Below are 22,688 nucleotides of genomic sequence, written 5' to 3' on the forward strand. Positions count from 1 at the left end.
GCAAATATGACAATACGTTGGGTATCCACAAAACTCGAATTTCCACAAATTTCTGTCAAAGTTCTGGAGACCTTGCCAGTACCCCCTGATCAGATTTAGGGTGCACTCGCTTAGGAACCCTGCCTTGATGGCCAAAAACTCATCTGAGGCTGAATGGTCCTGTTGTTTGTCCATCCGCCGATTAGTGTTGAAATCGTATCCGCCATACACCGAGGAGCTCGAGTTCCGCACTGAAAGGTGGTGTTCGTCGACGTTACGGTACTTATCATGCGCCTGTATTCCTTTTTTGTTGCCTGCTGGGCCCTTTTCCTTGACCGCATAATTTCCATCGAATGACATCCACATTCTGCCCAGCTCGTATTGCCAGTAGTCCTGGCAACTAGGCTCATGCGTAAAAGTTCCACTCTGCATCCCTGTTAATGATACTAGCCCGCGATCGTCTTACTATTTTTGAAGGACAACACCGAGGAACCCACAATATCATTGCTCGGCTGAGTCGGTAAAAATTAGAGGGAGATATGTGCTTTACTTGATGCAACAATGAACCGACACTTTATCTGCGATCCACATCCAAGGCTCCAGGCTGAAATAAGACTCCGCATTCCCCGGACTTTGAAGTTCGCAAATTTGGTTTTCGATACACTCGCTCGTTCGCAAACCATCATTCGCTTTTCAACCTTCGTAACACGATAGTAATAAGTCATAATCCTAATCAACCAAAATGTTGTCGCCAAAGGCCGTTGCCACTCTCTTCAACTTCATACTCTTGGCCTCTGCAGCCCCCGGAAAACGCCAGTCTACTGGTTCTGGATCTTGCACTGATCTGCACCTTTTCCTGGCCCGCGGATGGAATGAAGACTACCCTGGCCGTCAGCAGTCTATCGTCGATGCTACCTGTAACGGCCTCTCAAGCTGCGACTACGAAGATATTCGATTTGATGCGTCTAACCCTCGCGGATACCCGAATGCTGTTGAAGAAGGCCGCTCTTCTGGTGTTTCCCAGATCAAGGCCTACGTGGAGAAGTGCCCCAACTCCAAGGTTGTCCTGACCGGCTACAGCGAGGGTGCCAACGTCGTTGGAAACATTCTTGCTGACTCGGGTCTTGATGCCACTTCTTCTCCGGGCAACAATGGTAAGATTACAAAGAATGGCAGTTTCATATGAATAGGTCACTAATATCGATCTTAATAGTCTGTGCTGCCCTTCTCTTCGGCGACCCGACTCATATCGGCGAGCAGAGTTACAACGTCGAGGCCGGCTCCAGCCTCAGCGGTCAGATGGCTCGCTCCAGTTCATCACTCAGGAACTTGAACAACTTCTCCGGCGTCCTCCGATCATGGTGCAACGGTGAGGACACCGTCTGTGCCTACGGCAACGGCGGTCGCACGATGGGAGAGAACGCGCACACCAATTACTTCCAGCTCTACACCAATGACGGCGCTGCCTTTATCAAGGAGAAGTGTGTGGCCTCCGGAACCACTCCGACCACGACCTCGAGTGTTCCTGCTCCCACCTCGACCGGCTCGTTCTGCACTTCTGGCAAGGTCAAATCTGGCCTGTCTGACAACTATAGCGGACTCTGCGCCTTTGCTTGTTCAAACGGATACTGCCCCGATGGTGTTTGCCAATGTGATTCTTTCGGCCAGCAAACCACCAGCCCTGGTGGAGACGGACGCGACGGATGCCCTGCTGATGGGCTGGATGAGAGCTACAAGGGCCTCTGTAGCTTCAGCTGCAGTCATGGCTACTGCCCTCTCGGTGCCTGCAAGTACTGCTAAGCGGCACGAGCATGATGTTGATCGAAGACAGCACTGCATGGGATAATCAAGTATGAATATTTATGCTGAAAGTATTAATAATACGACTCTTAATTGCACACCTTCCGTCTTACGATAACTAAAGACCCTCCCTCCATCGTTGACTCGATAGAAAGAACCTACCTATATGCGTGATCTTTGACTTACTTCTCACCAGCTGACCTTTCTGGTGCTCTCTATGACCAAGGATAGCAGCCAACACTCATTTAATTATCTCACAGAAGCAATTGACAATCACACATGTTAGTGTAGTCTTTGTCTTCACCTGAAAATCAGCAAATATAGAAAATGAAGCTTCACTGTGTGACCATGAGCTCTACAGTTTTGCTGCCTAGTCAATCGTTCGCCGGACAAATCAGCCAACGGTAGTGACCTCCAGACTCGTACAAACAAGTTTGCGTCATTGGATGGGGTGGCTCGAGAGTCAAGTCAGTGGGGAGCTCCGATATTTCAATGATCTACCCGTCTTGCCGGCAGGTCCGGACCCGTATGTGACCACGTTCGTAAGGGTGCCTCGTGCACAAAACGAATTCCATGAATCAAGAACTTCGCGCCAATTCTGCCAAGAAATATTGTGGATCTAAAAGTTGACAAGACTGAAAACTTCGTGAACCAGACAAACATGGCAAACATGATAATCGACGTTCAAAACTGGTGCGGGGGTAAATGATATGGGATGAAGTGGGGGAACACTGCTGAGATCCTAACCTGAGGTGAAGAACTGAGAAGACTTCCATTTCGCCTACCGAAAACTGCCATCGTGTCTAAATTTGTCAGGGTTTAAGGAGACTAGCTCCATCTGTCTGCTGACTTTTGACAAACACTAAAAGGAACTCGTAAGTTCATCTTCAAAGAAGGGAGGGAAAACCATCACATTATTCCGTCCGTGGGTAGAAGTCCAGTTACGAAATTCTGTGCGTCAAGTGGAACCCAGCTGACCAGCCAGCCAACCAGCCGGATGTAAAAAGCCGGATGGATCCCTCTGAACATAAAAAATCACGATAACGGCCTGCAAGTGGGTTGTGTCAACCACACCAGAAATATCGAGATGTTCTTGCTCGTCCCGTTGTTCTGTTGGCTAGCACTTGATGATCGTTATTGCTCTTAATGTGTTGCCCACTTTACCATGTAGCCCCCTTTCTGTCATTTCTTTCTCTCCTCTTTTGGTCACTCTGTGTACTGTCCATTTCCATTTTGCGAGACTGTCTTTCAAATCTATCCCCTAAAACACATCGCTAGCTGCACAACCCCAGCGAGTAGTGGGGTTCCATTTTCATTTTAGGGTGTAGAGCGTCAGTGATAATCGACTAGCATCGACACAGCCCATCCATTGCCATGCTTCCTGCAAGGCCGATCGCCGTGGTTAATCGGACATTTTTCTTGGTCAAGGGAGAAAAGTCTGCGATAATTAAGAGCCGCATCGTTTTATCACAGTCGTTTTTGTCGGTGTAGGTGCCCCCGTGCCTAATGCCGTCACAACTGCCTACGGTACGCTAAAATAACAACTCCATCCACAATTGCTCGGAGGTAGGTGATATCCCTGCTTCCATCGATAACGTCCTGTTGACATCACCGATTGAACTCCCTGCTGTCCACGCACATTCTGCGGGGCAGAACACAGTGCCAACGCTTGGCCCGCAATCCAACAAGGTATTCTTTCGTCCCTGATGTCATTAACCCACCAACCGATTGTCGCAATCACGGGACAACGGCATGGAAAGCGCCTAAATGACCATAGCATGTCACCTCAAGCAGTCTAGACTCTGTAGTGCTCAATTGCGCAGGCCCAAAAAAATTGTCAAAAAACGGGGTGCCAATGTTAGGGCCTGGCTCCCAGCACCGTTGACGAAAGAAAACCTTTGAACTGAACGCGTCAGACTGGGGCAGCCGCTCAGCTTGGTGCCGTCAGAGTTGGACATGGATGAGACTGATGCCAGCGCACGTAGTCTAGGTCCTCCGATACGATTGGTCCACCTGGATGATGAAATGTGTGAAAGACAATGAAACAGTTTCCCTTAGCTTTCGTCCTCCATAGGCTTTTAAGTCGGTTGGCCGCCCCCGCTGCGGTTCATAAGCGTGTTCTTTGTTGACAAAGTATTCAAACTCCATTTACGGCTGTGGTCCAAAATGGCACCATTTCAGAACTCCCTTCTTGTAGGCTTGGGCCTCGTTTGTGCTGCTCGTGGTGCTGATAATGTTCTGTCTCTATCGCTGTCTGAGGATGTCCCCTCCGACATTTCTGCAACCGTCGACCCGTCATTCGCCGGCTTCGGTATCGAACTTGACCACCTCTACTACTTTATGGGCGACGAAACTCCAAACGATCTTACTATCAACCTTCTGAACAACCTTGCCAACTTCACCGGCCGCCCGCCGCATATGAGATTAGGTGGAAATACACAAGACTATCTGATTTATGACGACTCGCAAGACGAGTGGCTCATTAAGCCAAACCCTCGACCAACCGCTCCGGGAAATGTGCCAGCAGACAACTTTATTGTCGGTCCCAAGTTCATGGAGATTGCCAATCGGCTTCCGAAAGGCACGCCTGTGACTTGGGGTCTGAACCTTGGATACGCGGAGTCAGACTACATTGAGAAACTCACAACCATGGCTACGCAAATCATTGAGCGATGCACAAATATCAACCTGGTTTCATTCGAATTCGGCAATGAGCCCGACCTTTACGGCGATAACGGCTTCAGAAAAGGTTCATGGACCGGTTCGGTATACGCTCAGGAATGGCTTGATCGCGCCCGCGCCGTGTGGGAAGAGGTACTTCAACCACGTAATTTACACAGCAACTTCTTTGAGGCTGCTGCTTCAACTGCTTGGGTCACCGGTACTGGGTTTGAGATAGAAGACCTGGAAGCAGTCCTTGATGTCAAGGCCAACAACTCCGACAAGGGGTTCCTCAACAGCTGGAACCAACACAACTATTACTACTTTGTCGGGTCGATGTCATACCCTCTGACGTTGGACTACATGATGCATTTTGACAACACCAAGGAACAATTCAGCCCAATCGAAGGTCAGCTTGAGCAAGCCAAGAACACGCCATACCCATTTGCTCTGAGAGAGATGTCCGTAGTTGGGCCTCTTGGTGTTGAAGGATTGAGCGACACATTTGCTGCCGCCCTATGGACCTTCAACTTCCTGTTTTACGCCGCAACACTCAACATTTCTTCTGTCCAATTTCACATGACCTTTGACAGTAACGCCAGTGCTTGGCAGCCAACTCGGATGTTCGGTCGTGATCGCTTTGTTCGACCCCTTTACTACGGTATGGCAGCCTTTGGGCAGGCTATTGGCCGGTCTTGCACGGCTCGAGTTGCAGAGACCAAGGTCTCTAATGCGCCTTCTGGATACCAAGAATACATCAAAGCCTACTCGATATATCAGAGTGATGCGCTCTCCTCTGTTGTACTCATCAATGGCAAGCTGGCAAATGCGTCCGAGGCTTCGAAGGGTAACATCACTGTTGATCTGACCCTCCCATCTTCCCTGGCTGATGAAACGTTGCACCTCGCATATCTCACCAGCGATGGTGCTGACGCAACCCATGGAACAACTTGGAACGGCATCAGCTTTGAGCAAGACAACACCGGTAGCATGAAACAAGTCTCCAACGAAGACATAACGGTCAAGGTTGAGGCGGACGGCAAGGCAAGCATTGTTCTACGAGACTCTGAGGCAGTCGTGGTCAATGTTGGCGCCAGAGTAGGCACTTCGGAGCCGGATCCAACAGCATGCGACGCGCTTAGCTCCGCATCACCTGGTGTGGGCACGGCGACTACCTCTACACCAGGACCGGCTGGTGATTCTAGTAACTCGTCCGATAACGGCACTGATAACGCTGCAGCGAACTTAATGCCGGGGAACGTATTTTATGGTTGCATTACATGGAGTTTAGCATTTACTCTTGGGGTTCTGCTCTTCTAGATATTACTAGACATGATACCAAAGTCTGATTTCATTAAGCGTAAATAGCGAAGTTAATAGGTTACAATTTAATGTTATGAACACATGTTTTCAATCTCAGCCACTGACTTATACTGTGATTATGGACACGGCTAAGAAGTATAACTATGAGGCGGAATTCCTTCTGCACTTTGTCTCCTAATTGTCTTATTTGATCAATCGTTCTTCAATAGTCCACAGCAATCTACTGCACCAAGTCATTCATCATTCAGATGCCAATTCACTGATGGTATGTATGAACAGAACTATTATGTCTACCCCATTGGATGGCAAGATTTTTTGGTTAGAAACTACCTGAGTTCTTTTGCACTCATTCAGAGTATGGCTGAACGAGATTTTGAAAATGTCATGAAGTCATTCTAAATCCTCCATGAAGAAGTATATACACGAACTTATACTCAATTCTACCCGCTGGCAAAGACCGTCGCTAGATACCCGCGTCCAGGTCCATCAAGGCTCAGAAAACTGTCTGGCACGTGTAGAAAAGAGTCTGATGTTTCCTCACAAGCCACTTAGCATTGGCCAGACTTGGTGCCAGGGCCGGAGTAAAGCTGGCAGGGCGTCTTGGCATCAGTGCAGATGTTAACTAGCGTAGCCTCGTCGCCAGTATCTTCGTTGATGCCAGCAACCTCGCCACCGCCGTATGCGGATACGCCCTCAATGCTGACAGTTCGCTTGCAAGCATCGCACTGCATGAATGTTAGACTGATTGTTGCGATATAACCCATCCGAGAAGTTGGAGTACTCACAGTGCCGCAAGCTCTGTAGACCTTGCCATAATCCTCGGCGTAAAAGTTGGAGATCTTGCTAATGTTTAGCTGATAAGCATTTCTTTTGAAGAGATTTCAAACGTACGCTGACGTGACCACAGCCATTGTGCTGGACGACTTTGTCGGCCGCTTTGTAGGCACCGCCGCCGATGATACGAGTTTCCGTGCCGGCTTCATCTTCCTTGCTGAAACGAGATTCCCGTTAGTATTCTTGGATCAATTGACACATCTTCTGATTGGGACGTACATTGAAATGGCATCCTCGCAAACGTCCTCGAACCAGACGTTCTCGATGGTGCAGCCACCACCCAAACAGTAAACACCCTCCATCTGGTCCTTGCCAATAATGGCGTTTCTCAAAGTAGCACCCTTGCGAAGGATGAAGACGGCGTCTTTCTGACCGCCCTCAGTCTGAGCCTTGCAGGCGCCAGATCCTCTGTCGAAACGAGCTAGTTTGCCGTCGTAAGTTTCCCCAGCAGCAACCTCGATGGGCGCATCGCTAGACACAGTTTTGGTGGCGTTGGGGAGAGCATCCTTTCCCACGCAAGCAGAAACCACAGGCAGGGAAACCGCAAGAGCAGCGAGCAACTTGAAAGCGTTGGTGCGCATGTTGACTGATATGAGAGAAATGAAGTCGGAAACGGGTAGATTGAAAGAAACGAGTGTTGCTGAAGATGTCAAATCTTAAACCTGCGCACTTGTCCAACTTCCTTAGCAATGTTGGACATCGACTTGAAGCTTTATAGTCTTTAGCCATGCTTACCAACGTCAATTGAGGAGTGGATACTCTTTCATTTTCCAGGTCGATCTCAGACAGGAGCTTGATGCTGAATTAAGGAGGTCTTGGCCAACGAGGGGCTTTGGCTGCCTTCTCGACACTATCACTATATAGCGCTATGGATCGAACCCACTGAATGTAAACATTGTTAAGCTATGGCAGTGGAGCGGCAGCCGAAAGTCTAAGTTGAATCGAACCTCGCCCTAATCAAACCTCGTCCTACATGAAATTGCACCGGGGAGGGATGTACAATCAACTCATCAACTCGAGAAACAAAATTGCAAGCATGTTCATCTGAAATTCGACATTACACGTGGAAAATTGATTTGATGAATTCGTTTTGAAACATGCCGAGCCGTTGTGGCACTAAGGTAGAAAGGAGATGCCATCATCTGCCGTTGGGTGGAGTGAATTCCCCGAGCTCCGAGAGGTTTTCTTGCCAACTTCGGTGTCGATCGTTACCCAGTCCGCGCCAAGGGGCTCGGCACTGCCACGCTTGGCACCTTGCCCAGATAAACTAGAGATTCATATTGAGATAGAAAACCAGTTTGCTATGGCTCGTAGGCTAATGAATGATTCCGAGTTACATGAAATAGACAAAAGGGAGACATTTTGCAACGCTGTTAACCTAAGGCCACTAACACTAAGAACAGAAACATCACCCACTGAGGGGCAAGAGCAGGCATCATTCAAGGAGCATTAAATACGGAGGAGCAAAACAAATGCTGTAATCATTCAACTAGTGTCCACAAAGCAGGGCCAAATCAGCCGCGCAATTTCTCAATCATGGCGGGTTTACTTGCGAGGGTTTAATGGGTTGATCGCTCGCCGCCAGTGACGGAGAAGGGGCGTCACATGATGATTCCGGTGTTAATCATGTCTTCTTTGTATTTTCTTACTTAAGCACCTCTTCGTCTATTCACTTTCCGATGCAATACTGCATAGGAATCATTTAGCGATTGAAATCTGACGCAACAGCAGGGCCCAGAGTCCCAGGTTAAGTGCAAGGTCTTGGCGTAACGTGCGAATTAAAAGATTGTAACGTTTCTATGTTCGTGTATGAATTGGGTCCTAACAAGACCCTCAGGCGCCCACATTCCGAACCAGAACTAGCCGTTCCCAAGATATTGGCAATCCATGACAATGCAAAAGGAAAGAAGTTGCACTTCTAGAAGACTAGGCCAAAGCCAGGATGTTTTATCCAGAGTTAGGGGATTTTGTCCCAAAAAACCATTGTAAAATAATTGATATACCGGAGCACTTTAACTAGCCCGTCAATGTATTACCAGTGGCAGGAGCTATGATACAAGAAACATTACACATAAAAGAAAGCTAACAAATCCAGTCTCTTCCATAGTCGCTATTTATTTGTAATAACAAAAGCCAAGGTTGACAGTTCTAACAGACACTGTCCGAGGCAGCAGAAGTAATGCAGGATTATAAAGTTTGAGTAAGGCAATGAGTCCAACTCTTTATAACCTAAGAAATCCAATATTAATCCTTGATGCTGAGATTGGCCATTTCTGAAATTAAAAATAAGAATGTGGCAGACAAAGACGTCAAATTTCCAAGAAATTGTCAAGGTGACCGAGATTGGTGTTTGGTGAAAGGTGTAGTAAGTGGGTATTCCTTGCGTAAACGTTTGAACTTTCGTTCCAATGAGACATATTGATTTCGAAGATATCAATCTTTTTTGTAACGATTCTTCAGATAGAACAGAGCGTGTTATAGTCTATCAGACAGCGCATGACCACGGCACACACTTCGATCGGCTCAAGCAAGATCGAAGCACGGAATGGTTACCGAGTTTCAAATTCAACAGCATGGCTATTCGGGATATTTTGTGGATTTGGAATTACTGAGTAGTAGAATGCCAATGGTTCAATTATATTAATCAAATACAACTAATAATGCAAAAACCCTAAGAGACAATTACCATTCTGATGTTCGAAGATCCACTATGTTACGGCCAGCTATCTGACAGTAGGGTTCTGCTAACAGAAGGTGCAGTAAGAGACTAACACTGGTTCGTAGAGGTCGTTCTGGTAGATCGTAGGGTTAGGGTAAGGTGATCAGTCTTACACTATGGTAACGAGGTTCTTAGTATTCACAATACTGAGAGGTAAGCTGAAAGTCATTCGAGGATGAATCACAAGTTGATTGCTGAAGAACTATCTAGAGGGCTTGAGCAGGTACTCAAGTCCTGGTCTATATAGGAGTCTATCTACACGTATTGTCTGTAGTCGTTGGAGATCATATTGATCGAACATGATCCGTTGGCCCCCAACTCTTCTTGGATCATTCTGACCTAGAATGATTCATCACGTGACTTGTTCCGTTCTATAGTTCTTCCGTTCCGAGAGGTTACCTTTTGTTCCCGTGGCCCTGCATACAAAGTCCTGTCATAACCGCCCAACCGAGTGGGTCCTGTTAGGTGTATCTAACGGGTCGTAACACACTAACTGAGGAAAGTGACACAAGATTGTTTAAGAGCTTTTGTAAACTACTGAAACACAGAACATGTAACATCCCAGTTATTAAACAGTTCTGCGTTCGGGACACATTGAATATTAAGTCTGAAGTAATAAGCATTTATCTTTGCATATGCTCAACACCTCCTCTATGCAAGAACATTCGGAAATCTTCTTTATATCATTATTGAACAGTTGCTATGTTTTTCAGTAAACTGGTTTCAATTGAGAACCATTTAGGGGTCCTTGAAAAGTACAATAATTATTTTTTGGCACCGGTTATCTAGCAACTAACGCACAGTAAATACACTACCTGTCCCTTTGACTGCAGCCTGGCAGTAGGTACATGCCCGCGAGGGCGACAGAGCTAGCCAGGACTTCTTCTAATCAACCAAACAACCTAGTTTAGTAGTACTTCTATTTTGCATATAATCTAACCATCTAAGAGTTATTGGCAATTATAAGAGTTACAGAAGTGCGGCAGGACAGCATAAATGTTGGTAGTGTACCGTCACATACGCCTTTTCTGAAGGGTAAAAAGTGGGCGTTAAATTTGGGACTACGTACCCGTAGCCAACCGAACCTTGATGTGATAACTTTGGCCGCCGCCAAGGTCTTAGAAAGATAAGAAGACTGACGTGTTTCTCTCGGCACACAATAGCTACGGCACCTTAGTCTAGGTAAATTGCAACAGAAGCCAGAAACAAATTCTTGCCGCCGTTCTCTGCCGTTGCCTTATCTGACTGAGCGCGGCGCTACCAGCGCGATGATAAATTGATCCAAACAGATAACACGAAGTCCTACTGCAGTAAGAAAATGACTCAATAGCCTTTATTACTGCAGCAGGTGGATCCCATCCAGGGTGAGTGGGCAACAGGTGCATGACATGCAAGACACTAGCCAATCATATACTGAAATGATGATTTGTTCCAATGATGAAGACTGTGGTTAGCATTTGGAGGAATGTAGACTTTGATTTGGCCAGTTCGTACCCGTTGCCAATTTATCCTCGATGGGGTAGTGTGTCACGCAGTCAATTTGCCCACCACTTATGGGGTAAAAAAAGATGCTTCCATTCATTAGAGACTGTCTAGGGGTTATTGGGTTGATTATATAACCGTCTATTCGGTAATTACCGATTTGAAGGTTTTCATGCACAAAATGACATCCCCGTTAGTTTTATATGGGAAACAATAGCCGGGTGCATGGGTTGAATGCATGCCCCGATATATGCAGTGGTCCGTGTGACACACCCCCTCAGAGAGGCAACCTGTTGTAGGTTGATTCTCTGTATTCTCATTCAAATACAGAAATGATACTATTCAGAACTCCGTATACTTACTACCAAATTCCAGATTCATACTGCGTTCTTCTCGATCAAATGTTCAATATTCATTGCAGCAATCCATTTGTGACTGTATTGGTGTTTGATCGCTTCACTGTAATTCTTTGGAACTGGTGGAAGTGTCTTTTGGTGTGGATTGCCTAAATCATCTGCTGATGCATCCCATTGATCTCTTCCTTTTACTGTATCCGTAGATTGCAGTGTGAAGTGGGATTCTCTTGCTCTTCTCAGTCTTTGTGATGATCTTGTTGCTTCTGGTGGCTGTTGATTTGTTTGACCAAGAGGGGCTGATCGATTGTAGATGTTGTGATTTCTGCTGCCACGAGGTCTTCCCCTTCTCGCTATGTTTGGGATTACTGTGGAGGAATCTTGTGGTATGATTTCTTCTGGTTCCAATTCTATGACTGGTGTCTGTTGTAGTTCGAGTCGGTCTGTTGAGGTTTCCTCTATGGTCTCACTTTGATCCGATTGTTCTGGAGTTGGCGATACTTCTGGAGTTTCTGGAGTCTCCCTCACCCCCTCAGTTGTTTGAGAATCTGACAGCTGTACTGTTGGTGATAGAGAAGTGGGTGTAGGTAATTGAAAATCCCCTGATTCTTTCTCCTGCATCGGTGTTGCCGGTGTTGTTTCTTGAGCGGCTGGATTCGAGGCGGGTAGTGGCCCGGTAATATTATCGCTGAAATCTTCTCCATCCCAGCCAGCTGTGTCTAGGTCTTGTTCAATTGGATTTGTGAATGGGATATCCATTTCTGTGAACTGGAATTCAAGTTCCATTTGGCTTAACTTGCTGGTATCCTCAATCCTTGGATCATACAGCGTGTTTTCGTCGAAAGTAACGTCTCTAGTTCTCATGACTTTTCCTATTGCTGGGATCCAGATTCTGTAGATATTTGTGCTGTCATAACCACATAGATAGCCAATATGAGCTCTTGGCGCAGTTTTGTTTGACTTTTCTATTCCTCTCTTGTAGTTTTGTGTCAAGGGGTAAGCTCTGCAGCCATATCGCCTCAAGTGTGCTAGTTGTGGCTTTTCAGCCCTCTTGTGGGTAGACTGTTGATGAGAGTTCAGCCAAGTGTTGACCAACCCCAATGGTGTCTGCCACTTGTGGCGTCTTCGAGGCAATCTGTTTGACAGATAAACTGCTGCTTTTGCCAGCTCTGGTGCCATCAATTCAGGAAAGCGAGATTGAAATCGAAGTGCTCTCATGATCATAAACACAGCACCTCCAGCTCTTTCTGCTGGGTTTTGAGCACCAGTGTACTCAGCTGATCTTTCAATCATATATCCATTCACAGCTGCCCATAGTTCAAACGCATTGCGTAAAGCAACCTCCCAATCTAGGCGTAGAATAGAGATTTTGATAAAGCACTGTCTCTCGAGGTATGCTGCTAATTCTGTCATAGCTTGTAGTCCCTCCTTTCGAGTACGAAGAGTTCTTATCCAGAAGAACCCTGACCAGCCATCGCTGACCAGCAGGATTACCTTCTCCCCATTGTATGCTTTGCTAAGTGTAAAGAAGTCGAGAGATAGATAATCTCCTACAGCAGTTGGCCAATGGTCTGGGTTTCTGCGGGAAATTTGGCGAGTTGCCTTCCCAACAGCACAGGCATCACATTCCACTTTTGTGATTCCTTTTATCTGTATCCCAAGAGCTGTTTTAAGTAGCTGTTCCAGTCCCTCAGCGCCTGGATGACCAAGTCTCTCATGCCACAACTTGGCTTCTGCTGATGATGTTGGGAGTGGTTGTCTTGTTGACTGAAAACCTTTGGTTGGTTTCCTTTCTACGGTTGGGCTGAATCTCACAGTCTTCTCGGTATTGCTGAACGAGGTATTGTTCAGCAGAGCTGGGCCAGCTTCAATAATGTATTGACCATATCGGTTTGGTGTTTTGAATAGAAGTCTGCCTTTTGAGTCGATAAGACCCGGTATTCCTGTTGTAAAGATGATCCCTTTTTGCTTCAGCGGTTCTGTCCCAAGGAGCGATGTTGGGTATCCAGGCACAAGCCATACATTTCTGACTTTGATCTCCTTGTTGTTGGATTTGCCGCCTTGGTTTGGTTTGATGATCATTGTGCCTTTCGCAATTGCATGTACATCTCCTCCTCCAGTGGTGAAGTCTTTTGTGACTGTGTAGTCGAGATCATGAAGTCTTGAGGAGTCGTTGCAGATGTGGAATCCTGTTCCTGAGTCTACTATCACACTGTCTGACAGTGGGAATCCTGAATAGAGACTTGCTTCTCCTTGATTGACGATAGTGACGAAAGATGAGAGTGATCCTTCTCCATCAGACACTTCTTGAGTATAGTGGGATGATGATTGTGTAGTGTTTCTCCAGTTTGAGGAAGATGTTGCTCGATCTGGGGACTTTTGAGACTGCTGATCGCTTGCCCCTTTTCGTAGTTTTTCAACTATTCTCTTTAAGTGTGGTTTCTTCTGGAGATACTCATTCAATCTTTCCAGTGCTTTCTTATTTTCTGGATTATCTTCATGATAGTTTGGGCCTCGCTTCTTAGGGTTGGCATGTTTGCAATCAACAAATCGGTGACTTTCGTTTGGGCAAGCTGCACACTTTTGCTCTCGTTTTGCCCCCTGTTTTATTCCTTGTTCGTTTTCTCCTTGCCAAGTAGCGAAACTCGTGTCTTTTAATGGAGCAGCATTCAGCCAGTCTGGGTGGAAAGTTCTCACCCAACTGCGGAAATCGTTAGCTTGCTCAATTCCAGCAGTCTTGCTGATCGAACTGTAGGTTGGGTCATCCTTGTATCGCTTTGTGAAGTCGTAAGAGGCAGATGTGTAGTAATCTGGTGCAATTTGCTTGACTGCTTTCAAGAACTCAGAGACTTGAGTAACTGGATCGCTGAGAGCAGGGATTCCGATTGTTTGGGCTTCATCCATGATTTCTCGATAGATTATGAGCCATCCTCCAAGTTTTGCTCTTTTGATTGATAGCATATGCTTGTTATATCTTTCCAATACCATTTGTTGTCTCCCAAAGTTGTCTGGCGCTAGCTGTTTTTCAAGAGCTTTTATGATATCCCTGACTGTTTGCTCCTTGCTGACTTGGCTGATATAAGTGGCTGCTACAGTGTTCATGATCCAACTGTGAATTTCTAGAAGACTTCGCCGAACCTGGTTGTATTGGTCTTTTTCTTCTTGATAGATAGCTTTTCCATAGCTGATAACGTTGCTATAGTTTGCTCGTTCTTCTTGTCTGAGGTCTTTTGGGTCTGGGAATTCCAATCTTGGCTTAGTATTAATCTTGGTTCCTTTTGGATTCACATAGTCCCAGACTTCATGAACGTTTGCCAGCATCTGTAAGTTGTTGAACCAGTGGTTCCAGTCGCTGTCAGTCTGTAGCCGCTGTGTGTATTTTGCAGTTTCCGTAGTTGAATTCATGATCTCTCTTGAAAAGAGAACTGGTCTCTCTCTTCTGATCGTTGTGCAGTTGGTTTTTCGCCGTGGCCAAGATTGAGTTCGTGACTAGACACTTCTTGTTTCAAGTTGGTGATTTTGTCGATTGTTGCCTAGAGGTTTGAGGGTATATAGCCAATCTCAACGCCTCAATTCTCAACAAAACGCAAGACGCCCCCCCTGTCTAATGAACCTGCCGTTTAGTGTAGTTGGTCTAGCCACCCAACTTGTAGCTATTCGCAAGGACCGTAAGACTGGCAAGCTCCCCTTCGTGGGTTCAATTCAGGGTTGTGGAGTTTTCGCAATTTGTAAAAAGTCTTATCGGTTCCGTTACACGAAGACTATAAAGTGAACCACCTGTTCGTCTTATCTGCCCGAAGCTTTCAGAGGCATAAAATGAGCAACTAGGTGTCTCTTCCGTTTCGTAATTCCAACCCTCCTGGCTGCGTATCCGTGGTATGGTCGAGCATGAACTTATATAAGGTTCAAGTTAAGAGTCCTGGGTTCAACTCCTCAGATGTGGTAAGTCCCCCTGAGTTGAGATGAACTTTTTGTGATTTTTTGATAAGTGTTGATGATATGAATTGATGACCAGAAGTTCTTTTGTGATTGAATGTTTCAACACTTCAACGTTCAGCCTTGTGTGATTGGAATTGATGTTTTGTTTGGTGGACTTGACTGCCAAAGTCTCATGGGTCGGTAACTTCGTCAATTGAGTGCCCTTGTCTATGGCATAAGTCTGAACTGCTCCCTTCTGGAAGTCGGTTTTTCAATTGGTAATTGTCACCATGAGGTACTGGGCTCATAACTGTCACGCAGTCAATTTGCCCACCACTTATGGGGTAAAAAAAGATGCTTCCATTCATTAGAGACTGTCTAGGGGTTATTGGGTTGATTATATAACCGTCTATTCGGTAATTACCGATTTGAAGGTTTTCATGCACAAAATGACATCCCCGTTAGTTTTATATGGGAAACAATAGCCGGGTGCATGGGTTGAATGCATGCCCCGATATATGCAGTGGTCCGTGTGACATAGTGCTTATCTTACCACCCAGTTAGTTTTCTTCCCAGCAGACTGTGTTTAAGAGGCAAAACAAATCATTAGTGGCGTCTCTAAAGGGATTAAATGTGTTAGTCTGTGACTTGGCCCGCTCGTTGATGTTGGGAGCTTTAAATGAGGTGACCAGTATCTCTGAATTTGTTCCTGCCATTGAAAATTAGGGGGGGGGGGGGAGGGGGGGGGGGGAGAGGGGAAGTCCACTGATGCCCACAAAATACGGAAACGATGCCATCATATTGTAACTTGTAAATTCTTTAGGCCCTTCAAGGACTACGAACATGATACGCCTTAGAGTTCGCACAGAATGACGCTAATTGATTTAAACCCTGCAGAGGTATAGATTGGGGAAAGAAACCGATCAGAGGAACGTTGAAAGATCATGAACCAAGTGGGCAACAATAATGTGTTACCCCCGAAGTATTTTGCGAGCGAGCTTTCATGTAACGTGGCGTTAGGCAAGCCAGCATAAGATACGCGATAGAAAACAAAATATTGAGAGCTGGCGGAGTTTCCTCCGGTAATACAGCCAATCGAAAAAGCCCTTCCATGCCAGGTCTCAGTGCCACGTTTGCTCCTAACCAATCAATTGCAGACGATGACGTTCCGAAACCATGGCGAACCTCATTGCGGTGCACATTGGTCGGCGAGGTGGTGGCTAATGGCCCTTGCGTCTGCAAGGAGGCGCCTGATCAACGTTCCAGCATCAATTTGTTGTGACTACACTACAGTGTCGCTTAGAGACGATGACGAGCACGCATTTCTTAAACACTGAAGCTGTTGGGAATAAGTCGGAAATAAGACAATTCAATCAAATCATAGGACTATCCAGGAAGTCGGTTGTACGCCTTACAACAGCCGCAACCAAGTGTCTCCACTCTTTCCTTCTCTACTGTCCATGGGACCTTTGAAGTATCTCGTAGATGCCATGTCCGAGAGTCACAGCATTTCATTGACCAGAAACTAATATCATAAATCACACACATTTATAAAGAAGGTGGTCAGTGTCAAAATCACTAGGACCAGATGCAGGCCATGAAGTGGTCATCGAATGTACTAAAGCCAAATGATTACGGTGCAGGGAAGTGTGGCTGCGTAGTCGCGCATCAAAAGCTTTTGATAAATTTCTGAGGGCTTTGCTATTGTGCATATCACTACGGGCCTAATCCTCCGTTTATACCCCTCATCAAAGCCGTGTTTTGCGCTACCTTTCCCCCAACTTCTTCATAGGAGGCTCACCTACATACCCAAGGAAAGCCGACGAACAATCTTGGCGAATTTTTCCAGAATCTTACACCACCGAGTCTTCCGCTTGGTTGCACGTTCAGCCACGCCCAAGGCCTGCCCCTCCACCCCGGCAATGTATTTCTTCTCCAACTGGTACGATGCTTCGCTTCCATCACGCAGCTCGTGCACATGCATCGCCCTTCTAGTTTCATATGCCCGCATGTAGCCAATCAAGCCAGTCTGAACGTAATGCCTATCTGCCAAAATAAATTTCTCATCACAACTCCACTCATCAAGCATCCGCCGATGGATGAGAATAAGTCCCCTGGCCTCTGTCAACACGCCACATGAAAGACAAGGGGGGAACAGCCGCCACTTCTCCTCACTGGTGATAGGCGGGCAGTTTGTGTGGTCAGGGTCACTCCACGCCTGACATGCCCCGTAGGCATGTTGATGTTTGGCTAAGAAGAGTATACGCGCACAGAGTTTGTTATCTGTCACGGTACAGGGCTGGCCCGAAATACAGGCTCGATGCTTAGGGTCACTGGCATCCCAGAGCCCACATTCTTGGTAAGTCGAGAATATGGCCATTACTGGACATGTTCCCTCTCGATTGATGCTGCAAGATGTTCCGAGCCTGCACTCGGGATGGGAGTTATCGTGGTCTGGTTCGAAAACCCATTCGGTAACATGATGATGATGAAAAGGGTCAAACCGATTTCCAGTCATGTTGACTATTTGACATGAAGTAACGTTAATAACTGTGGCTCCTGCATGCAGCAGCAAATAGGAGAATAAATCATCATCTTGGGTTATACTGAGCCGAACTTACAATCTAGACGAGGATGTTGCTCAACTGTATTTGATCGAATGCTCTTGTGCTCGAGCCAAAAGTAACGGATGATCTGTGATTTGTATTTTCTGTGAGGTTCTCTTCCAAGTGATTGAAACTTTGGGAGGTTGAGTTCAATGAAGCCCTCCTCTTGATGTGAGCTTTTGTAGGCCAGTGTCCTGCGAATCCTTCATAATCACGTGTGACCTTCATAACCGCACTATGCATGTACTGGACGTTCCTAAGCTCATGTTTCTACCAGACCAGCACTGACATGGCCCTGTTAAAAGATAGCCACACAGGCGCGAGTCTTCCAACATGGTTTTGTTCCTCGGGTATTTTTTCAGCACTGGGGTTACACTGAAGCTCACATAGTTTGAACAGAAAGATCGCATGCACGCAATCAAATCATATCCATCACGAGCTGATTGTGTTAGCTTAGAAAAGTGGTGATTCATCAGAGATGTCCTTATTATTTGACTACTTCTATTTACGTCCAGACATTTGCATTCCTTACGATGCGGTTTCATGATGCTAATGAGCTCTAAGCTTTTGCACAGTGCAGAATGTGCCAGGCTCACTTCCAGCACAAGCGACGGGAAGACACCAATCTGGGAAACTTTAGGCAAATGGTGCAGATAAGAAACCCTTGTAGTAAGTCCCATATTCTCTACCTTGTCCAACCGTGTTTAAAACATAACTAGTTGTGTGCGAGCTGCAAGTCCCATGATTGGTGAAGCTGAGTTGAGGGTTGGTGAGCTTTGCCACTACCTGGCCACCATAGAATTGGTAGCTGAAAGAAAAAGAAAAGGAAGAATAAGAGGAAAAAGAAGAAAGAAAACCCAGCATGTTGCCTGACGCCGAAACAAAAGTATAGGAGGCACATGCGTGGAAGCGGGGCAAAGGCCCTTCGCCATGGCGCTTGTCAGCCATTATCTGACATCTGATATTAGTAGTTTCCCTCGAATTGGAATGTCTTGGATGTACAACCTCCCCCCTGGGTCCATTTGAGACAGTCACATTCGCGAAGCCTTCCCATGTTCAAAGGAAGGACCTGCACCAAACATGAAAACATACACTAAGCTCCAAATCTTATAGCTTTGCTATACTCAACGCACTAAATACAGACCTTTTTGATATTATTTTGCTTGTAGTGCATGCCGAAAGCCTATTGCCGTCGAAAAATGCATACCGATCGGCTGACAGCAAAGGCACGCAAGCAAGTGTGCGCTCACAAGGGTGATTGACTACGAATAAGAAAAAATAACAGTGGAAAGCAGAAACGGTCATAGAGCCACGGTAAATTTATGCCACTTGGAGTCAGCCGCCTCAATCGCTGTTTCTAACCATCAGCTTTGTGGCTTGGTGTGGAGCAGGACGCCCCCGCACGCAAAGATACCTACAGTCGTATCCCAGATGACACAACAAATGCGGAGTAACAACCATCAAGTTTCGCAGCCTCATCGCATTTCCCAGAGAATTCACTCTGTAAGCCTTGCAGGCCCTCATATGTAGCTGTCTTCGGAGCTATCCGACATCTGAACTGTTGAAGCATTGCTCAGCAATTGCTGCACTCCCTTCCCCAGTTCTCATGAACCAAAAATGGCTACTCTTGAAACCTCAGCAAACATCTCGCCTCTGTGCAGGCCAGCCCAACAACCATTAAACTTCTTAAAGAACTACACACCCAGGCGCTTACCGATCCCCGTATGCCAGTACAGACAGTCAGCCAGCCTCGGCCGTCTTAGACAGATTCGTTGCCCTCGAGCCCGACAAGTGCGCGTTGGTGTACTTACTTCTCCGAGCTTCCGGTGCGCGATACGTTGTTGAAGCGGGAACTTCGTTCGGTGTAGGCACAATATGGCTTGCCCTTGCTGTGGGACAGAATGCCGCGGCTCAGAAGGCTGATGCCAAAGTCATCGCGACTGAGAATGAGCCGACCAAGGCCAAGAGAGCCCGGGAGCATTGGAAGAGAGCAGGAAGTGAGGTTGAAAAGTGGATTGAACTTCGAGAAGGGGATTTACGAGAGACACTTAAAACACATCTACCTCAAGAGATTGATTTTATTCTTCTGGATAGTAAGTTATCGCCTCATATATTATGCCCATGCAAAAGTCCCTGAAGCATGATTAATTTGAATATTGACGTGACGGGTAGTCTGGTCTGTTCTTGCCATGCCCGCCCTGGCAGCTGTAAAGCCTCATCTGAAGCCAGGCGCCTTGGTAGTGGCTGACAACATTGTTTCCAGTAGTGCTGGTTACAAGGATTTTATCGCTCATCTATCAGATCCAAGAAATGGGTTTAAGAGCACGACAGCTCCATATCCGGGTGGACTTCACATCGCGATATACATTGGAAACTAGATAATGGTCTCGAACGGCTGACAAATCAACCTGGATATCACAAAAGACATTATCTCTAAATCCTAATCCAACGTGCAAAGGTTGCTCTCTTATTTACTCCATCAACGCCTGTTTCTGGGGTGGTTATCAATGGCTTTAAGGTCTTGCTCTGTTTGCTATAGGACACCTAATACCGTAATCATCAAGCATAAAGTACAAACGTTGTTTGGAATTTGGTGAAAATGCAATGGTCTGAACGAGATGGCAAATTCTTGAGCTGGCTTGGTATAAATCATCATGATTTTTCCACTTGGATGGTATAATTTTCGCCACGTTGTCCTGTGACTGTAACTGTGACACCAAACGCGTCGACCTTGAGCAACTTGGCACCGCTGCCATTAAGGCTGAGCGGCGCATCATCGAATTCATTTGCCCCGCAGTTACCAGCCGCCGAACCGCGACCTGGACTTCCATCAATAACGCGGAAAGGTCCCTCTCCCGTTGCAACATTAGTTGAGACAGTGTAAAGTAACACTCCAGGCGAGCAAACATCCTTATCTACCCCGTTGTTGGAACGCACCTCAGCGACAAGCGCCTCCGTCTCGCTCTGCTTGATCACCACCGCCTTGACGCCACCAACCGTCTCTAACGCCGTAAGCTGATGTGTAGTTGATCCAGATTCAGAAATGCAGTCAATCTGGTTATCATCAAGCCATCCCAATCTCCATTTGTTCCAGGCAAAAAAGTCCTGGCTGTGGTCCTGGATTGTAGCCATGATATCCCAATTGCCGGTCCATTTGGCAGGATCAGCATCTGTCAATGGGTACATGTCGGGAAGACATAAAGCGTGACCTGTCTCATGTTGGAAGACCTTTTCCCAATAACCTGGGTCATCTTCCGGGCCCAACGTTACCGCCCGACTGGCAATCAATTTGTTGTCGAGAGTGTGAACGGGGCTAGTAAGAGTTGCTGATGTTGAAATGGACCGTGCATTCGCCGTCGCGACAATGTAGAGAACATCGAACAAAGGGTCAGAACTGCTAGAGACCTGAACATCGGAAGTCTCCTGCCAGGCCTTGAATGCGTCTAGAATATATTCGAGATGGTCTTCGTAGGAAAGACCCCGGCCGAAGTTGTATCTAGCGGCGGTTTTGGGCATTCTATAGAACTTGTCGGGGTTGGTAGTGATATTTAGCGCTAACTTGCCATATGACGAAGTATGATACCATTGATTGGTGCCGGGGAAGAAGGTATCATGAAGCTCTTTGGCGGTTTCAGTTGCGGGTTCGTCGGAAAAGTCAACAAAGAGTAGAAGGCCCCTTAATGTGCCTGTACTAGGAGCGCAATCGTAGTTCTCCTTGGTGATAAATCCGGAGCTAAGGGTAACGTCTCTAATAGCTGGTAGCTTGCAGGCTGAGCTATTGGCTTCAACAACAGATGTCGCTGTGGCAAGTAGTCCAAACAGATGGAAGATCGACCTTTGCATTGATTTGTTATACATCTTGAATCGTTTGAGCATTTATAACAAGCAAAAGATTGGGTAAGGGTAAAGGTAATTGCCTCAAAACCTTTACTGAAAGAAGAGAAAGCTATAGCCACGACAATTCGCCCAAAGACTCGTGCCGGCTTGCTCAGTTATAGCATGGGAAGAGTCTCTCTTGGAAAGCAAGTTCAGTTTTATGGAAAAAATATCAAAGCTGCCTATCTAATATGAGACGATTAATAGGCATGCAGACACAGCTCCAAATGAACTGTGGGGAATAAAGTGATGAGAAATCACCAGAACCTTTTACTAATTAGTTCCCGTCCATAAGCTTCAACATAGGGATCTTTTAACCTTATTCTTTTGGTTCCTAACAGGGATATTGAGGGGTCAGCATTAGTACCGCTCATTAAACAATTTTCCGATGTCCGGTCTCCCATTTAGTGAGTGTCTAAACCCAGAAATCGTTAACCAAAAGGAGTCTAGATTGTAGGCAATTAATTGCTGTCTGACAGAAATGACCAGGGCTTGACAGCCCCCTACAATCTGCCCAGCCCATCAACATCCGTCAAGTAGTTAACCTGGAACCAAAATTAGATAGTCACATAAGGCTTTCTTGCGTTCTTCTCGGTATTACTGTCACCAACGTACGGAAGGGGAAAGTAACAAAAAACTGAATTTGGCAAAGAACAATATCAACTTGCTTAGCGTAAGTCAATGCACCTTCACTAGCAAGTGTTAGCAAAGGCCTTTGGAGCGGAAGGGAATGGCGGCTATCCCCCAGAGGAACAATTAGCAGTTAGCATACATTAGACATATTGTTAGATATCATAGGCTGGCCCATGCGAAAGAATGATATCGCCAACATTAAAGCTTGAGAATTAGTCCTAAGAGATGAGATCAATCTGATGATAGTTGACGCTGCAGCCAGACATATCTAAGCGTGGTAAGGTATCATTTTTTCTACTTTTCCTTTTCTTTTCTCCATTAAGTCTCCTGCGGCAACGGTGGTTTCAAACTTAGTTGTTGGTCAACGCGTTAAAATTGGCATTTATTGTTTAACAGAAAAAGAATTAGGTTTCACATATGTCTGATTAGCGCAGTGACCCAAACACGGCACACGGAGACTTTCGACACGAACTTGGGTTCCTGAATCAAGCTATCTCAATCTCA

General features: G+C 46.3%; 7 protein-coding genes across 7 annotated transcripts; 3 read left to right on the top strand and 4 right to left on the bottom strand.

Annotated features, from left to right (window-relative positions):
- Positions 1 to 721: 721 nt before the first annotated feature.
- CTRU02_209243 (Acetylxylan esterase 7) lies at positions 722 to 1,779 on the top strand (the record flags this gene model as incomplete). Its single annotated transcript, XM_036732811.1, has 2 exons — positions 722 to 1,133; positions 1,193 to 1,779. The coding sequence occupies 2 exons, from the start codon at positions 722 to 724 to the stop codon at positions 1,777 to 1,779; spliced, it is 999 nt and encodes a 332-aa protein (XP_036575450.1).
- A 2,166-nt stretch (positions 1,780 to 3,945) lies between these two features.
- Positions 3,946 to 5,760, top strand: CTRU02_209244 (glycoside hydrolase family 79 protein; the record flags this gene model as incomplete). The annotated part of the gene is made up of 1 exon (XM_036732810.1): positions 3,946 to 5,760. The coding sequence occupies one exon, from the start codon at positions 3,946 to 3,948 to the stop codon at positions 5,758 to 5,760; it is 1,815 nt and encodes a 604-aa protein (XP_036575449.1).
- A 551-nt stretch (positions 5,761 to 6,311) lies between these two features.
- Positions 6,312 to 7,178, bottom strand: CTRU02_209245 (pectate lyase; the record flags this gene model as incomplete). The annotated part of the gene is made up of 4 exons (XM_036732809.1): positions 6,312 to 6,488; positions 6,549 to 6,602; positions 6,655 to 6,754; positions 6,817 to 7,178. 4 exons carry the CDS (start codon positions 7,176 to 7,178, stop codon positions 6,312 to 6,314), a joined length of 693 nt encoding a protein of 230 aa, XP_036575448.1.
- Positions 7,179 to 11,175: 3,997 nt separating this feature from the next.
- Positions 11,176 to 14,556, bottom strand: CTRU02_209246 (reverse transcriptase domain protein; the record flags this gene model as incomplete). The annotated part of the gene is made up of 1 exon (XM_036732808.1): positions 11,176 to 14,556. One exon carries the CDS (start codon positions 14,554 to 14,556, stop codon positions 11,176 to 11,178), a length of 3,381 nt encoding a protein of 1,126 aa, XP_036575447.1.
- Positions 14,557 to 16,870: 2,314 nt separating this feature from the next.
- Positions 16,871 to 17,587, bottom strand: CTRU02_209247 (uncharacterized protein; the record flags this gene model as incomplete). The annotated part of the gene is made up of 1 exon (XM_036732807.1): positions 16,871 to 17,587. One exon carries the CDS (start codon positions 17,585 to 17,587, stop codon positions 16,871 to 16,873), a length of 717 nt encoding a protein of 238 aa, XP_036575446.1.
- Positions 17,588 to 19,292: 1,705 nt separating this feature from the next.
- On the top strand, positions 19,293 to 20,053 carry CTRU02_209248 (O-methyltransferase; the record flags this gene model as incomplete). Its single annotated transcript, XM_036732806.1, has 3 exons — positions 19,293 to 19,330; positions 19,407 to 19,768; positions 19,848 to 20,053. 3 exons carry the CDS (start codon positions 19,293 to 19,295, stop codon positions 20,051 to 20,053), a joined length of 606 nt encoding a protein of 201 aa, XP_036575445.1.
- A 274-nt stretch (positions 20,054 to 20,327) lies between these two features.
- CTRU02_209249 (uncharacterized protein) lies at positions 20,328 to 21,518 on the bottom strand (the record flags this gene model as incomplete). The annotated part of the gene is made up of 1 exon (XM_036732805.1): positions 20,328 to 21,518. The coding sequence occupies one exon, from the start codon at positions 21,516 to 21,518 to the stop codon at positions 20,328 to 20,330; it is 1,191 nt and encodes a 396-aa protein (XP_036575444.1).
- Between the last annotated feature and the right edge of the window lie 1,170 nt (positions 21,519 to 22,688).

Source organism: Colletotrichum truncatum (assembly GCF_014235925.2).
Source record: "Colletotrichum truncatum strain CMES1059 chromosome Unknown Contig_0005, whole genome shotgun sequence".
In the NCBI taxonomy this organism is placed as follows: domain Eukaryota; kingdom Fungi; phylum Ascomycota; class Sordariomycetes; order Glomerellales; family Glomerellaceae; genus Colletotrichum; species Colletotrichum truncatum.